This window comes from Podarcis filfolensis (assembly GCF_964270895.1).
Source record: "Podarcis filfolensis genome assembly, chromosome: 18".
Lineage (NCBI taxonomy): Eukaryota > Metazoa > Chordata > Lepidosauria > Squamata > Lacertidae > Podarcis > Podarcis filfolensis.
Genome location: NC_139622.1, coordinates 12,618,696 through 12,636,550, shown reverse-complemented (window position 1 = coordinate 12,636,550; position 17,855 = coordinate 12,618,696). Strand labels below are relative to the sequence as shown.

At 51.5% G+C, this 17,855-nt stretch overlaps 1 protein-coding gene and 1 long non-coding RNA gene across 4 annotated transcripts in view; one reads left to right on the top strand and one right to left on the bottom strand.

Annotated features, from left to right (window-relative positions):
• ARHGEF18 (Rho/Rac guanine nucleotide exchange factor 18) overlaps positions 1 to 17,855 on the top strand; it is a 51,488-nt gene that overhangs the window by 15,159 nt on the left and 18,474 nt on the right. For both annotated transcript variants that reach the window (XM_083594355.1, XM_083594354.1), the window contains exons 7-13: positions 382 to 426; positions 616 to 696; positions 813 to 918; positions 1,797 to 1,953; positions 11,706 to 11,773; positions 12,913 to 12,976; positions 16,831 to 16,969. In XM_083594355.1, the coding sequence (XP_083450481.1) occupies positions 382 to 426; positions 616 to 696; positions 813 to 918; positions 1,797 to 1,953; positions 11,706 to 11,773; positions 12,913 to 12,976; positions 16,831 to 16,969 (660 nt within the window). The remainder of the gene's footprint in view (positions 1 to 381; positions 427 to 615; positions 697 to 812; positions 919 to 1,796; positions 1,954 to 11,705; positions 11,774 to 12,912; positions 12,977 to 16,830; positions 16,970 to 17,855) is intronic.
• Positions 5,689 to 10,430, bottom strand: LOC310753631. 2 transcript variants are annotated; one of them, XR_014543403.1, is made up of 5 exons: positions 9,252 to 10,430; positions 6,551 to 8,364; positions 6,214 to 6,364; positions 5,994 to 6,073; positions 5,689 to 5,823 (listed from the first exon to the last, which is right to left on the bottom strand). It is a non-coding gene; the product is annotated as an uncharacterized lncRNA (long non-coding RNA). The 2 variants fall into 2 exon arrangements; XR_014543404.1 differs by having other exon boundaries at positions 6,739 to 8,364.

The window sequence follows — 17,855 nt, the reverse complement described above, 5'->3', positions numbered from 1 at the left end:
CCCGGAAGCTGTACGCCGGCTCCCTTGGCCAGTAAAGCGAGATGAGCGCCGCAACCCTAGAGTCGGCCACGACTGGACCTAAGGGTCAGCCGGGTATTTTCTTTACACGATAGAATTGCAGAGTTGAAAAGGGACTATGGGGGTCATTTAATACAACCCCCTGCAGTGCAGGGATCTTCTTTTGCACTTGAACCCACGACCCTGAGATGAAGGGTCTTGTGCTCTACCAACTGAGCTGCCCATGGGTCCCAGGAAAAGATCCAGGGCTGTGGACATAGCTGCACCCCTGACGAAGGCGGGGAGGGGGGCAGATGGACATGACACGGACATCAATTCTCGCCTCAGCCCCGTCTCTGACGTTATCCCTTCTCTCAACAACAGGCTGATGGTGCAACAGGTGCTGAAGGAGCTGACTCAGTACCACGGGTGAGTCTTGGTGGTTGTGGGAATGAATCATCATCTCAGAGTGGGACAGGGGGGTGGCTGGAAAATGGTGGCGGCAGAGCATGTGCTTTGAATGCAGAAGGCCCCAGCTTCTGAGCCCCAGGGCTGAGCCTGTTCCCTGAAGCATCCCCCCTCCTCCTGACATATCTCCGCGCCTGGTTCCCGTTCCAGGGCAAAGCACGGGCTGTGCGCCCCCGAAGGCAACGGCGAAGCCCCGCAGAACCTGACCTGGTTTGAGTTCCTGTCTAACGAGTGAGTGATCCACTCTTGGGGGGGGGGGCAGCGTGCTCCAAAGGTGTAAGAAATGAATTTAATAAAGCTCACACGAGCCCCCTGAACCACCCTCCGCCCTTTCTTTCCCGACCCAGGACTGAAGACAGCGGGAAGAGCGACAAGGCCGAGAGAGGGACCAAGGTGAGGCGCCGCTTGAGCAACCTCCGCAACCGGGTCACCGGATCGTGGCAGAAGGAGAAGGTGAGGGGCAGAGCCGGGCGGAGGTTTGGGTGGTCTTTGCTGGTTGGCTCGGGAGGGAGAGCTCTCTCCTGCTCCACCCCCGACCAGTGGAGGTGGGTGCCCACAGGAGATTTGCAGGGTGGGAAGCAGGGAGCCTGGAAAGGAGGCGGAACCAGAAGCAACGAGAGGCAGGGCTGAAACTTCTCCCAAGGCCAGTGGTGGCTGGTGCCCAGAAAGGAGGCGGAGCTAGAGGCAGGGAGAGGCGGAGCTAAGGCTTCCCCAAATGGCAGTGGCTGCTGGTCCCAGAAAGGAGGCGGAGCCAGAGACACGGAGAGGCAGAGCCAAGGCTTCCCCAAAGGGCAGTGGTGATTGGTGCCCATTGGAGCCCATGAAGCAGGCAGAGCCAGAGGCAAGGAGAGGCGGAGCTAAGACTTTCCCAAAGGGCAGTGGTGGTTGGTGCCCATTGGAGCTCATGAAGCAGGCGGAGCCAGAGGCAAGGAGAGGCGGAGCTAAGACTTTCCCAAAGGGCAGTGGTGGTTGGTGCCCATTGGAGCCCATGAAGGAGGCGGAGCCAGAGGCAAGGAGAGGCGGAGCTAAGGCTTCCCTGAAAGGCAGTGGTGGCAGGTGCCCACTGGAGCCCGGGAAGGAGGCAGAGCCAGAGGCAATGAAAGGTGGAGCCAACTAGTTCTAGCTTTGCCCCCCCCCTTCTTGAGTTCTGCAAGGGGCAGCAATGAGCTGGAGGAGAAGGGTCACCCCCTTGACCGGTTGTAAGCAAGGAGGCGGGCAGGTGGGGGGCAGGCTGAGAGGTGCGGAGGGCCACCTCCGGCCCCTGGACCTGAGCTTGCCTGCATTTGGCCCCGGTGGTTCCCACGGTCTGAATTTTCTGCTCTTCTTTTCAGGGTAAGATCAAAGGCCGCGAGAAGGAGGCGGTGGAGGTGAAGGAGCGGCCGCGGGCACTGCATGGGCATGAGCTGACGCCGGGCGCCTTCTCGGCCGCCGCCTGCTGCTCCCTCTGCGGCAAGAGCCTGCTGAACAAAGCGGGGCTGCAGTGCTTGAGTGAGTAGCGGCCCCCCGAGGTCACCGGGGGCTCCCCTGGCCCACGCACGCCTGCTTGGCAGGGCGGGTGGGACCCGGGCACCGTTGCACCCTGGCTTGGCACCTGCTTCCTGCAAACTCCTCTCCCTCTTCGCATGCGATTCCCAGCCACGGGCAGAACTGCTTTCGGACAAAGCTGCAAGTTTTGTGGCCAATCAGAAATAGGTTCGGTTTGGGTATCGATTGCTCCGTTTTGCGGGGCGGCACGGAAAGCGGCACAAAACAGTGCCAAACCCAGCACACACAACCCTGGCACTGGTTTGGGGTCAGGTTGGGTTCGGGGGCCATTTGCTTGTGGACCCAATTTGAGTGTCGATCGCACAGTTTTTGGTGGGGAGGCGGCACAAAACATAGGGTTGGCAGTACAAAACCGGCACAAAAATTTGGTGCCTGTTTGGAGTCCATCAGACGACCGGCATTAATTAACTTGTGACCCCGATTTGCTGCGCCAATTTCTCCACTTGGAGGGGAGGCACACAAAATGCAAGGTCTTTACCACAAAATGGGCGCAGAATTCTGCCCGAAATTTTGGGGTTAACGGATCTGGCAGCTGCTGAAATATTGCCTTACCATCAGGGTGGATTTGATTTGATTCATGATTTAAAGCACTAGTCAGCAAGAGTTGATTTAAATCACTAGTCAGTAAAAGTTGATTTAAATCACTTTTTTTACAGAAAGACTCAGCCCTGCTGGTATAATCTTAATATTTACAACCAGATGCAGGTTTCATTTTTGGAATAATAAGTTTTCAGAGTAGTTTTTACAGTTATATCAAAAATTACAGATTTGGTTATACTTTTAAAAATACACTGACAGATAATCATCAAATTGTGGTGAGGTTTAATAAGTTAACTGTTTATATTTGGACAACTTTCCTGCTGTACTTTATTTCCTTAGTAACAATTCAAACAGTTCATTTAACTAAAACAGTGATATTATAACATATGTATCCTTGTTTGTTAACTGTTGTGGTTAAATGGATTTTTTTTTAAAAAAAAGCTTAGGCTGAGTTTTAGCGCACATGAAAAACTTAAAACAAATCCTCATTTCCTGATGAATAGCCTTTGGTCTATAATGTAATTTAAATAGAAAATCTTCAGAAAGATTTTTTTATTTTATTTTTAAAATCTAATTTAAATGAAAAAACCCCCGATTTAACCCAGAAAAAAACTGATTTAAAAATTATTATTTTAAAAAATCGTTGATTTTTATTCACCCTACTTACCATCCACCATGAATCCACATCTTAAAGCTTTTCTGCTGGTATCTGTCCTTCATCCGGGCAACTTCTAGGTGTGGGAGCGGCAGCTAGGGAGACAAATAAGAGCAAATAAATTGAATGACTGAGCGCAGAATTCTATCGTGGAATTGGAATAGAGTTGGGAGAAAGGGACCCCTGTGGGTCATCTAGTCCAACCCGCCAACATTGCGACACATAAAAAATATTATTTGTTTGTTTGCCCGAAGGTTGCAGCATTGGAAACAATTTGAAACAGCTCAATGAGCTTATTTACGCAGTGTAAATAAGATGACATAAAATGATGACTAAAAGATTGTTGTTGTTTTTTGTGAAAAATTTAATAAAAAGCCATTTTTTAAAAAAAATGAAACAGCTCAATGAAACCAATGGCTGTAAACATATATTTTGAATGCAAATTAACAGTGATTTAAATAAAAATTAAAAGAATATTATTATTTTTGTAAACATTTACAACTAAGAAAACAAGAGTAAAGGTTAATAAATAACAATCTGGGAATTAATTAAATGCAAGATGTAATTGAAAGAAAATTGGGTATAAAAATGGTAAGAAGATAAGAGCATTAAGTTTAAAGATGGAAAATAAGACAAAAATTTAGCAGAAGTAGCAAATAGTTAAAGAACCAGAAGGGGAAGCCGAGGGAAGTTATGGGGTGGGGGAGTTGTGCTTTATTTTTCTCTTTTATATGTTAAATGTGTTGAATATTAAATTGCAAAATCTAGTTTAAAAATAAAATTAATAATAATAAAATTTAAAAAACATTATTAGTTTTCCATTACCTTCCAATAATATCCTCATTATAACAATACCAATTTATAATACAATTATTAATACTGATTAAAATATTAATTGAAAAATCAAATATTTGTTAGCCAAGCCAGACTTTTTTTTTTAATTGAGCGGGTTTTTTAAATGTTTGATCAGACTTTGCGAACCGAACAGTTCAAGCAGAAAACACCAAACATCGTAGAATTTAATTTAAATCCGAGGGGAAATAGGTTTTATACTCAGAGCAATGAAAGATCATGACTATTAATTTCAGAGTAGAATTGAGATGGATCTGCTAAAATGCTAATTTATTTCCTTAGGACTTTGATGGACAAAGACGCCAGCCGAAGGCGGACATTCAATTCAAATTTTATTACATTAAGTTTAAAGGCGCTTTGACTTTAAAGCTGAGGTGATTTTAATGTTAAAACACTAAAACATTAAAATCACTTCAGCTTAAGGCCTGTCAAACCGCCTTTAAACTTAATCAATGTAATAAAATTTGAATTCCATGTGGTTAAAAATTATTTCGCCTATATTCAATTGATATAAAACACGTCTGCACTCTCCTCCTAAAATTTAGACTCGGCCTGATTGTTAAAAATGATAATAATAAAAAATCCCTCAAAGCATTTTGTGAGGAGATAAAACGATGACACTGAGGAAAATTAGCAACCCTGCTTTAAATTTACCTCAGCTTTTCTTTTTTTCTCAAAGGCAGCCTGTCAAACTGCCTTTAACTTTAGTATTAAATAGTGAATTAAATTATCACAGCCCACGAATTCCCACGTGGATTTACACTTAATTCAAGCTGTTTTATGTACCGCTTAATTCACCGGTGTCTCTAAATCAGCTTTACAAAGGGGCGGTGTGCAGAAATAATTAATAAAAGCTGAAGGATATATAAAAATTCAATAAATAAATAAATAGTCGGCTGAAACGAGAAAATCGAATTAAAATACAAATAAATGAAATTGAAATAAACTGAAACACAAATAAATAAATGAAACGTATCCTCCCCCCCTTTATTTTGCACTGACGAAAAAAATGCAAATTAATTAAAATAAAATAAAATAAAATGAAGGGGGAAATGTAAAAAAAACCCTATAAAGTAGTGAGAAAAAGGAGCGTGTGTTGTTTTACCACGATATTATTATTATTATTATTATGTGATTTGCCGGTATTATTTTCCCCGCCAAAATAATACGAGTAGGCCGACGCGGTTGCCATAGCGACCAACCGTCGCGAGAGGAGGAGCGGAGGCGAAGTCTCGCGATACCTTGAGCCGCCGCCTCTGCTCCTCTCTCTACCGAGCCGCGGGAGCTTTCGAAAGGCCAGCCCTGGGATCTCGCGAGATCTCGGGTGGGGGGGGGCGTGGCCGACCTAGACCTGCTCTCCGTGGCCTGAGGGGAGGCGCGCCTCGCGAGAGCCTGCGGGAATGGGCGGGGAAGTCTCGCGAGATGGAGGGCCGAGGGGGAAGTGGCTTAGCGAGGAGGAGGAGGAGGAGGAAGAAGAAGGAGAAGAGGAGGCTGCGCCGGTCGGGCTTCCTCGGGGCGCCAGAAGGAGCGCCCGCTGAGAAAGAGCCGCGTAGGCGACGCGGGCCTGAACGGCCTGGCCCCTCCCGATGACGTCTGGCCCCTTCTGATGACGTCAGAGGTCAGTGGTTGCCAACCTGTTATGCCAAGCGAGGCGCGCCCCCAAAGCGAGGGGGGGTGTTATTCTGTGTGCGTAGAGCTGCATGGAGCTGGGTGTCTGGAACGTCAAGTTGCTAGTCCTCATGCATCTGAAACGAGGATTGGAAAGCCTATGGCTCTCCCAGATGGGGAAAGTCAAGTTCCTGGTCCTCTTGTATCTAAAATCAGGATGAGGAGCCTGTGGCCCTCCCAAATGCAGAAAGTCAAGTTCCTAGTCCTCTTGCAGAAAATCCTAGTCCTCATGCGTCTAAAACGAGGAGGGGGAGCCTGTGGCTCTCACAGAGGTGGGAAGTCAAGATCCTAGTCCTCTTGAGGAAACAAGCTCCTAGTCCTCCTGCATCTAAAACAAGGAGGGGGAGCCTATGGGCCCTCCCAGATGGGAAAAGTCAAGTTCCTAGTCCTTTTGTACCTAAAACAAGGATGGGGGGAGACTCTGGCTCTTGCAGAGGTGGGAAGTCACGATCCTAGTCCTCTTGTATCTAAAATGAGGATGGGGGAGCCTATGGCCCTCCCAAATACAGAAAGTCAAGTTGCTAGTCCTCTTGCAGAAAATCAAGTTGCTAGTCCTCATGCATCTGAAACGAGGATTGGAAAGCCTATGGCTCTCCCAGATGGGGAAAGTCAAGTTCCTAGTCCTCTTGAGGAAACAAGCTCCTAGTCCTCCTGCATCTAAAACGAGGAGGGGGAGCCTGTTGCTCTTGCAGAGGTAGGAAGTCAAGTTCGTAGTCCTCTTGAGGAAACAAGTTCCTAGTCCTCTTACATCTGAAATGAGGAGGGGGAGCCTGTGGCCCTCCCAAGTGTGGAAAGTCAAGTTCCCAGTCCTTTTGTACCTAAAACGAGGAGGGGGAGCCTGTGGCTCTTGCAGAGGTGGGAAGTCAAGATTCTAGTCCTCTTGAGGAAACAAGCTCCTAGTCCTCCTGCGTCTAAAACAAGGAGGGGGAGCCTATGGCCCTCCCAGATGCAGAAAGTCAAGTTCCTAGTCCTCTTGCAGAAAATCAAGTTTCTAGTCCTCATGCGTCTAAAACGAGGATTGGGGAGCCATTGTAGCAAGAAGAAACTGCCCACTCCATCACCATGGGGCCTCCAGACCGCAGAGTATGTATGTCAGGGTGGGGATGCTGGAGGAAGATCTCTGGCCAGGTGGAAGGACGTTGGTCCCTGGTTCAAATCCAGAGTGCAAGCCCCCCCCCACCCCCGGGAAGGGAGGAAGGGGCTCCTGTGGTGCTCGGAGAGGCCTGCCCCCCCACGCTGTCCTCAGGACTTGCGCCCGCAGAGCATGGCAAGAGGGCCCTGGGTCCTAGTGGCGTCCAGCCCCCTCTCCCTCTTCCCCCTGGGACAGAGAAAGGGGATCCCTGGCAACCCCTCCCACATGGGGGGCCCTCAGAGCACCCGGGATGGAGGAGATCCTGCAAGATGTGTGCAGGGAGTCGCAGCAAACCTGTCTGAATAAGGCCAGTTGCCTGGGAGTCACAGGTGGGGAGAGCCGCTACCATGTCGCTCAGATCCTGTTTGGGGGCTTTGGGGCATCGGGTCACTGTGGGGACAGGAGAACGTCCGAGGAGCCTGCCGGATCCGTCCCACGAGGGCCCATCTCGTCCAGCATCCTGTTCTCACAGTGACTGTCCAGGATTCGAATGCAAGATCAGCGCCCCTTCTGTAGTTTGCAGCAACCAGTTCCACCGTTTAACACCGTGCTGCATGAAGGACCCTCCCACTGTCTCTGACCGCTGGCTGGGTTGCCTGAGACGGCCGCCTCTTTTGACTGGGGCGAGCAAAGCCCTGCCTCTCCCTAGGCGTGGTTTGGCATCTTGCCTCTGATCAATTCCCTCCGGCCGCTTCCGGTTACCTTTCAACGGATGTTTAGGCCAAGAGCGTTTTGGGCGAAGGGGAAGAAGGGAGCGAACGCCGACCTTGCGAAGGACAAACGCAGCGGACGATTTGCGGTTCTGCTCCGAAGTCTAAAGTCCTCGCTGGCGCATCCGAGTTTGTGGCCAGGGGCCGTGTCGCCCAGAGGCTTCTGCAAATACCAGCCCAAACCACCTGCCATAATAATAATAATTTTATTGTTTGCACCTCGCCTATCTGGCTGGTTCGCCCCAGCCACTCTGGGTGGTTTCCAAGAAATATAAAAGCATAATGAAAAATCAGACGTTAGAAATGTCTTCTAAAAGCTGTATAGTTACAAAAACCAACTGAGCTCTCTAGGCATCAGATTTAGATTATTCCTACAGTTTTAATTTTGGACACAATGTGGTACATTATCGGCATGACAGTGCTATAATATAACAATTGTAATAGGTTAAAGGAAAGCAACAATTTATCAGTTTTAGAGTTTGGCCCGTAACTAGTTGCAGTTGTCATGACTTTACTGTTCCCTGCAGGTTCACCCAACGCCTTAATTATATAGTTTCCTTTGTGTGTTTAAGACACACCTCTTTTAACTCAGACTTTTGACACATTAGGAGCCACCCTATAAGAACACTTTTTAAAACTGCGTTTTAAAATGGCTCTAACCTGCCAGTGGACCTTAAAGGGGGATGATAATAATGCTAATAATTGCCAGGAGGACTGGAATCCTCTTATTTTGTGGGCTTGCAGTGTTCGAGAGCCAAAACGGATGAGTTCCAAGGCACTCGACAACCAAGGTACGACTGTATTACTACACACAAGGCGGTTCAGGGCAACAAAATATACGATGAACACCTTATAATAAATAATCTGTTCCACTACTAAAAGTCATAAGGAAGCAGAACTTCAAAACAGAACGGCTTGAATCAAATAAAGCAATATTCAGTAATCTGTTAGAATATAATAGGTAAAGGTAAGGGGACCCCTGACCATTAGGTCCAGTCGTGGCCGACTCTGGGGTTGCGGCGCTCATCTCGCTTTACTGGCCAAGGGAGCCGGTGTACAGCTTCCGGGTCATGTGGCCAGCAGGACTAAGCCGCTTCTGGCGAACCAGAGCAGCGCACAGAAACACCATTTACCTTCCCGTCGGAGTGGTACCTATTTATCTACTTGCACTTTGACGTGCTTTCGAACTGCTAGGTTGGCAGGAGCAGGGACCGAGCAACGGGAGCTCACCCCATCGCAGATTCAAACCGCCGACCTTCTGATCGGCAAGTCCTAGGCTCTGTGGTTTAACCCACAGTGCCACCCGCGTCCCAAGAATATAATAGTACATGATAAAATTAATTCTCAGATCATCAGCAAATGTGGCTTCCGTTTTGAGTTTCCCTGTTGTATTGAGGCTTCCGCTTTCAGTTTTCGAATGTTTTGGAAGCTGAACGGTCTTCCAGAACGGATTACGTTGGAAAACCGAGGTCCCATTGTAGCAGGAAGCTGTTTCTGAGTGTTAAGAGAGGTTTCGACAGGGGGCTGGACTCCCCCAGAAGGTGACCTCTCCTCTGTTGGAGGTTTTCAAACAGATATTGGGGGCCAAGGATTCCTCCGCTGTGACTTCTGCCTTGCAGAGGGTCCCTTCTGCACCTGCAGGCCTCAGCCGGGTCTCGCTTCTTTGCCCCACCTGTCCGGACACGTGTCCTGGGGCCGGTCCCCTCCCCACCCCAAGCCACTAACTGCACTCCATGAATCCTCCCCAGATTTTGCCCCCAAGAGCCCCTGCAGGAGTTTGTGTTTTTAAACAAGGCAGGCAGGAGGGGATCTCTGGAGCCCGGCCTGTTCGGTTTCTGTTTATTTTTGCCCTTTCCCACTTCCTAGATGCTCGGAATACCTTTCGGGGTGAGGTCATCCTAGGCACGGGAGTTCCTGGTTTCCTTCACCCTTTCCTTGCTGATTTAAAAAAAAAAAACCCGTTCCAATACAGCTGGTTTTGGGGCTGAAACGTGTTTCACCTTGGGACTGTCGGCCTTGAAAGGAGGCGAAGGAGCCTTTGCAGGTAGAAAGAGATGCCTTTTTGTGGAGCGGGGGCCATTTAGAGATTAGCTCATTGGCTCTCACCTGTCTCCCCCTCGCACTTTCCAGACCCCATCCCCTTTTAGCAATGCATATAAAACAGAGCAGTTATAACGGATGAAAATTAAAAGGTGGGAAACATCTGGCCCGCTCGGTCGGTAGCGCACGAGACCGTTTAATTCTCTGGGTTGCGAGTTCGAGCTCCCCGTTGGGCAAAGGTTTTCGGCATTGCAGGGGGTCGGACTACGTGGCCTTTAGGGTCAGGAACGCTGCCGCCAGGCTCATAAACAGCCGCTCCCCTGTGGCGAGCGGAGATCTTCTCCAGGCGAACAGGCTTGGGGATGAACAGAAGGCTCCTGTTTCCTGGGCCCCGAGTGCCCAGGCACACATGGAAGTTCTGTTTTTATCTCCCAAGGGGGCTTAATTCCCAGGTGCCCGTGGGGTTGCAAAGCCAGTTACCCCCTGACTACGCACCTCTGGCATTTGGGGTTGTTTTTAGGGGCCTTTGAAGCAGACAACCCCACACACTGCTTTCTAAGCAGCTCTGAACGTTCGTTGCCCTCATTCTCATGTGGGGCGGTTGCCCCACCCAGTCTGCAGAAGGGTCAGACTGGGAACACACTGCTGTGGGCTTCCCACCCCCTTCCCACCGGCCTCTCTCTTGCGTGAATTGCTTCAGCCGGTTCAGCTTGTCTTGGAGACGGTAGCCTCCGATTCCTGACGTCTTCTGTGCTTCCGGCAGCGGCAGGACGAAGGCAGCAACGAAACTGGCGGTTGCCGGTTCAGTGAGAGCTTACACAGCCTCCCCCCCCCCCCCCCCGCTTTCAGAGGGTGGGTGTGTTTTAAGCAAAGAGCCTCTTTATCTGCGGAACCTTGTCGGAGCAGCCAAACTGTCTCTGGAGGTTCCCAGGGTCATCCTCTGCTACCTGCAGACCTAAGGATTTGGCATCTCTGCCTGAGAGCCAGACTGAGCACAGGCCTTGGTGATGGACCCGTGGCTTAGCTTTTAAAGTTTTCGTTTGATGTTTTATCATGTTTTTAATATTCTGTTGGGGCTGCCCAGGGTGACCAGGGAAACCCAGCGGGGTATAAATAATAATAAAAAGGTCAAGGCCCCGTGGGCGGTTAAGTCCTGTCCAAGGCGACTCTGGGGTTGCGGCGCTCATCTCGCTTTCAGGCCGAGGGAGCCGGGGTTTGTCCACATACAGCTTTTCCGGGTCATGTGGCCGGCAGGACTAAACCGCTTCTGGAGCAATGGGACACCGTGACGGAAGCCAGAGCCCACCGGAAATGCCGTTTACCTTCCCGCCGCAGCTGTACCTATTTATCTACTTCCGCTGGTGTGCTTTCGAACTGCTAGGTTGGCAGCAGCTGGGACAGAGCAACGGGAGCTCACTCCGTCGTGGGGATTCAAACCGCCGACCTTCCGATCGGCAAGCCCAAGAGGCTCAGTGGCTTAGACCACAGCGCCACCCCTCTCCCTTTTTACGAACAATAAATATTATTATTATTTGCATGGGATCATAGAATCATAGCTTTCTGGAGTGGGAAGGGATCCTGAGGGTCATCTAGCCCAACCCACGGCAACGCAGAAATATTTTGCTCACCGTGTGCTCAAACCCACAACCCTGAGATGAAGAGTTGCGTGCTCCACTGAGCTATCCCAGCAATCAGAAACTCAGATATATAAGCCAGGCGTCAAATGGCTCCATAAACCAAGGTTGCAGTTCCCACAATGGAATGTCCAGTTGCCATTTATTTGTTAAAAAGTCTTTATTTTTCAAAGGATGGACTTGCCGTGATTGATTCTCATTGAAAGATCTGGCTAGTTCAGAGGACCTTGAGCTGTGTTCAGAGTTTTGAGAACTTAAAAGAAATGTCCCTTTCTCCTGGGACAGTTTGGCAGTTGCTGTTCCCTCCTGCGACAGGGAGTTCCACAGGTGAACCACAGGGCTTTCTGCAGGTTGGGCTGAGCGCTGCATGCCATCTCTGTGGCACTTGGCGTCGGCTTGGGACTTGTGGGATCGGCCTGGCGAGAAGGAAGACCCACGCTTCTTTTTCTTCTTCCCCTCCTTAGATTGTGCAGTAAACGTCCACAAAAACTGCAAGACCCTCTTGCCTGAATGCAGCGGGGCCAAGCCCAAGGTAAGCCACCTTCCTCCTTTTAAATCTCGGGCCGGGGGAAGGCGGGGAGACACAGAAGGAGCTTTGGCCTCCCTTCATCGCCAGCTAAACATTGTGATACAGCAATGATAGATCATGACATCTGAAATAAGGACCGGGCTATGCAAAGGCGCCGGCTGGCTTTGTGGTTTTCCCCGCACCCTGATTTTTGCCTTGCCTGTTCTTGCTTGTAAAGGTAAAGGGACCCCTGACCGTTAGGTCCAGTCGTGGATGACTCTGGGGTTGCGGCGCTCATCTCGTCTTACTGGCCAAGGGAGCCGGCGTACAGCTTCCGGGTCATGTGGCCAGCAGGACTAAGCCGCTTCTGGCAAACCAGAGCAGCGCACGGAAACGCCATTTACCTTCCCGCCGGAGCAGTACCTATTTATCTACTTGCACTTTGATGTGCTTTCGAACTTGTAGGTTGGCAGGAGCAGGGACCGAGCAACGGGGGGATTTGAACCGCCGACCTTCTGATCGGCAAGCCCTAGGCTCTGTGGTTTAACCCACAGCGCCACCCGCATCCCTCTGTTCTTGCTTAGGGAAGTTTTTAACGTGTGATGTTTTATCGCTTTTTTATCATCATTCTTATTAATATTCTGTTGGGAGCTGCCCAGAGTGGCTGGGGAAACCCAGCCAGATGGGTGTGGTATAAATAAATTATTATTATAAATTATTATTGTTGTTGTGGTTGTTGTTGTTACTGCAATTCGCTGAGCCGGCTGAGTTAACAAGAGCTGCAGGAATCGAGAGAAGCTCGGAAGTCGAATGGAACCCGTTCCATAAGTCCATTCGACTTCCAAAACATTCAGAAACCGAGGCACGGCTTCCGATTGGCTGCAGGAAGCCCCCGCAGCCAATCAGAAGCCGCATCGGACGTTCGTCTTCCAAAGAACGTTCGCAAACCTGAACACTCACTTCAAGGTTTGCGGCGCTCGGGAGCCGAAACATTCGACCCGCAAGGTGTTCGGAATCTAAGGTACAACTGTGTTGTGATTTTTGCATAGCGCGCAAATGTCACGATTCATGATATCTTGCCACGTTGAAGCCCTTCAAGTCCAGTCTCCTGTTCTCATTGTGTTTTGTCTCTTCTGCCTCCCCTCCCCTTTTCTATCTTGCAGCAAAGAGATTTGTTCCTCCGCCCTCCGAGCTCTCCACCCAGTTCGCTCCGGAGCTACAGCCCAGGTTCGTACCCCCAAAGTAATCTGTTTCTGCGGCTCTGGCTTTCCTTGCAGACGGGGCTGTGGCTTTTCCCCCTACCAGGAAAGGCGGCGGCGTTTGGGCCTTTTCTGTTCAGAGGAGAGGCAGGGAAGAGGCCACCTGCTTGAAGTAAAATCACGCCTGGCGCATAGCAAGTGGGCACAGGAGCTCGCGGGCACCCGAATGTTGGAAGACCCGGAACCGACAGGAGGAAATATTGCCTGCAGCACATGGTTGGACTGTGGAACTCCCTGCCACAGTGACGGCCACCAACTTTTTAAAAAGGAACTGGACAACTTGGTGGAGGAGAATCGGGCTATGATGGCTGTGCATCTATCCAGGAATGCTGCTGAATCCCAGTTTCTGGAAACCACTGGAACCAGTAGAGAGAAGGCTCTTGTGCTTCACGTCCCGCTCGCGGGTTTCCCATAATGGGCAACTGGTCGGCCGCTGTGAGGTCAGGAATGCTACTGGATGGGCCATTGGCATGATCGAACACTACAAAAGTGGCTCCCCCTTTTCCCCGCTCGGGAAAGCTCTAGAACGCTCCTGAGTGGCCTAAAATCGCCCCATGTGCGCCTTTTCATGCTTCTCCCCCCCCCTTCATCTCACCTCATTGTGAAACCTCGACAAAAAAAGGGAACGAAAAATATCACAGAGCCCTGAGAAAATCGATAAGCTGTTTTCCCCCCATCGATCGCTTGCTTGGCAGCTGTGAAACGGGGGAAAATAGATATCTATCTATATTGCCTAGTTGGCTCTTTGTGCATGCGTGTTAAATTGTGCCGGTTTTCTTGGCTCCCGGCACTGAGTGGGGCTAAAAAAGAAAAAGAAGGAGCTGGGTAAGGGATTGGAGGCGGGTTTGGGGGGGGGGCGAGCGTTTTTTCCTCTCTGCCTAGCGGTTGAAGCATCTCTGGGGTGCGCAGTCTGGTCTGTCGGGAGAAGCAGCCGGGGAATCAATGCCTCTCCTTGGCGGCCTGCAGGCTGTGCTAATTGAACTCAGAAAACGGCTTGCTTGCTTTTCAGGTAGCCTGGCTTGTGGGGGGCGGGGAGGGGGAGAGCCGGCCGGCCGAGAAACCGTTTCGGGGGCCGGCGGTTCTCCCACACGCCTCGTGGCCCCCCCGCAAGCCAGCGGAGGGCAGAAAATGAGATGGAGGGGGGCATCCGTTGGACAAGTGGAGCTTCCATGGCTTTCAGCTTGGAATGGGGGATGGAAGCGCCTGGGGGCACGACTTTTCGCCAGCCCCCTCTGCGTGTCCGTGGGCCTGCGCGACGAGAATCGTTTCCGTGACGGACGTGGGAAGAGCCTGCCTTATCAGGCCCCTCCAGGCCAGCTTCCTCGTCTCACGGCGGAGAAATACCCCCGAGAACCCAGGAACCGAGGTAGACTGCCCCCGAGATGGAGGCTCTATAAAAACTCAAGCCGAGTCCGGCTGCCGCAGCATCGGACCAGCCCAGCCTCCTCACAGTGGCCAACTGGACGACTCAATGGGAAACCCGCAAGCCAGATTCGAGTGCAAGAACCCTCTGTCCTCCTGTGGTTCGTAGCAACCGGGATTCAGAAGCCGAGCCGCTGTGGCCGGCCGCCTTTGGCAGCCCTCTCCTCCATGGATGTGTCTCTTTGAAAGCCGTCTAAGGTCAGTGTCCGCCGTGGCCTCCTGCAGCAGTGCGTTCCGCAGTTCCGATCTTGCAGGCCCTTCCCTTTGGTTACTTAAAGCTGCTTTCCTCCTTCCGGTTTTTTCGCCCAAAAACGTAAGCTCCCCACGTGCGGATAAAACCTGCGTGGATCTTCCCAGCATCTGGTTTAGGAGAAAAGGTTGGCAGAGCTTCTTCCCTGGCCTGATCCGCACCGCATTCTGCCTGCCGCTTACTCCATAGCACCTCCAGGCTGCTGTGCGGACGAGAACGGCCTGTTCTTCCGCGCTGGGCAACCTAAGCAAGGTTGGATCCAGGGAGAGGCTTTTCTCCTCCTGCTGCTCCTTGCGGTTTTCCTAGAGCTCCGTTCCAGCAAAACAGGCTTGTCAGGAGTGAACAGACCCCCATGGGGAGAGGCCGGCCAGCCTTGCTGTCTTCTTCCAGCCCAATATTCCCAGAAGCCCAATATCCTCAGTGCCGCCAGCACTGTCTGGCAGCAGCTGTTCTCGGGGCTTCAGCTGGGAGTCTGCAGGCAAGGGCGGCGCTTCTCTGCTCAGCTGCGGTGCTTGCCGTACGAATGAAGCAAACCCACCCCCCAAAGTCCTTGCAATTCCAAGTTAGGCCCTTGGTCTCTTGAGCTTGGAATTCCCTGCATGGACTCGGCAGCAGCTCCCCAAGGTTTTGGAGCCAGCTGTACCTCCGCTGTGCAAAATTTGCCCAGCACATTTTGCACCTGGCTTTCAACCTCTCGCGACCCGCTGACGTCTCCGTCTGGGAATCCTTGGGTCACTCCTGTTTCCACACGCTCAGACCCCGTCCTGTTGAATTCTATCCGTGGTGTTTCATCTGCACAACGGGAATGAAATTTGGGGACCCAAATGCTTTTTCTGGGTAGCCCAAGCAGGAGCAGCAAATGATGTTATAGCAGATTTTTGCCGCTCGCCGTTGGGAAGGATATCCTCTTGAAAAGAGGTCGGAATAGACCAGGCTTCCTCAATCTCGGCCCTCCATATGTTTTTGGCCCACAACTCCCATGATCCCTAGCTAGCAGGACCAGTGGTCAGGGATGATGGGAATTGTAGTCTCAAAACATCTGGAGGGCTGAGTTTGAGGAAGCCTGGAATAGACCAGTATATTGGTGGACTGTCCCTGGATCTCAGAGCTCTTAACCCAGCTCATGGTAGTCCTCTGAACTAACCAGGTGTTTAACTGAGAATCCATCCCAGTCAGTCCATCCTTTGGAAAATAAGACTTTAGAGCGGTCTTGCCCAAAAATGACACCTGGGTGTTCCGTTTTGACAACTGTCACCTTGGTTTAAGGGGCCGTTTGGCAGCCAGCTTATACATTGTGAGTTTCTAACGCTGCCTACCTCTGGCCCTTCCCCTCCTGGCTGCGTGTAGGGGTGTGTGTGTGTGTGTTTGTGTGTCTTCTCTCCTCCTTTCCTTGGCCACAGCAGCGTGCAATTCTTAATTCGATTCCTCCCCCCCCCCTTAATTGCCAATGTCTCCAGCCGACGAAACTCGGCCTCCCCCTAATTATATTTATTTTACACCGGGCCGTTTTGTGCATCAAACGCCTGAGAGGGTGAATGCGCCTTGTCCGTTTGCCGACTCGGCTCGTCTTCCAGCTCCTCAGTTTGGTGCGGCGGCCGTGAGCCTCTCACAATTCCCCCCTCCCTCGCGGTTGTAAGATAATTCTATTCTTTGACACATGGGAGCATGTTCTGCCTTTGGGAGCAGAGGTGTAAATAATTGCGGGCTCCGGCCGCTAAACGAGGGACTTAGCAATTTCCAGAGCACGCAGTGGGGGCCCAATTTCCTCCCCTCCAGACTTGCCTGCTGGTTCCGCCAATACGCCCCCTGCTGCTGAGCGGCCGCGCTTGCCTCTCTGGACACTTCTAGAAGGGCCGGCCGGGCAGCATAAAAGCGTGTCTTGCCCCCCGGGCCACAGTGCCACTTCGCAGGCATGGGCAATGCCACGTCCAAGGGTGGCAACGGCGCCACGGCGGCGCCCTCCGAGCTGCTCTTCTGCGGCTCCTTCTCCAACCGCTGGAACGAGAGCGTCTTCCTGGAGAACGAGCTGCTGACATCCCGGATCCTCTCCGTCCTCCGGCCCCACTCGGACGGGCGGGGGCTCCTGCGGGCAGCCGGGCCGCCCTTCGCCGCCCGCTTCCTGAGCCCCAACTCTGCCTTTGCCTCCGTAGCCTCCGCCTTCCGGGACCACCCGCACGGATCCCTCCTGGGCCCGGATGGCGGCGCCCTCGGCATGACGATCGCACAGAGGGGGAGCTCGCCCACGCCGCTGGCCGACGCAGCTTCCGTCAGGGCTGCCTCTAAGCCCGGGTGAGTCTGCCCTGGGGGCTCCGGGGGGGGGGGGGAGGCAGCGGGAAAGAGCGTCCCCTCCTTTGGAACAGCCCTCCTGTCTTTCTCTCCTGCGATACGATCATCTTTATTGTCGTTGTCCCACGCGGACCAACGAAATTGAAATCTACATAAGGCATTCAAAACCCAACAAGCCTGCTATCCCAACCTGGTTAGCTTCCCTTTTGCAGAAAAACATGGGTCTAAAGGACCCCCAAAAGCAGGGAGACTCTCCCCCCCAAACCCCAGACTTGTAGCAGATGCGAGCATGATTTTAAATTGCAATATTTCTGGCTCATTTGGGTGGGGGGGGTACAGCATCAGGAGATTGCAGTCTGGTATTTATAGCAAGAGGCTGCTGTCCATATGAAATCCTTCCTTCCTTGGTTTTATTTCTTCGCTCAGCACGCGGCTCTTAATCTCAGGTCTGTGGGTTCGAGTCCCACGTAGGGCAAAAAGATCCTTGCACTGCCGGGGTTGGGCTGGATGACCCTCAGGGGTCCCTTCCGACCGAACAACTGTATGATTCTTTCGCTCTGATTCCTGCATTGCAGGGGGTTGGAGTAGAGCATCCTCGGGGTAAAATAGAGAACATTTAGAACAACAGGTAGAAATCAGGTGGGAAGCAAAACTATCCGTCAGGCATGTTGGCTGAGTCCAGTTGCACGGGGGGTTAAAACCGCAGAGCCCCGGTTGAAGGATATCAGCCGTATCTGGTTGTCGAGTCTAGTTCAAGATTTTTCCCCGGCTCAAGATGAGAGTCGCCTTGAAAATGCATGCGCGATAGAGGAACTCCAAGTCGTATAGAAAGCGCTTGGAGGTCCTAGTCCTTGCAAGAACCTCAAGTTGTGCACCCTTTCCTCTGTTC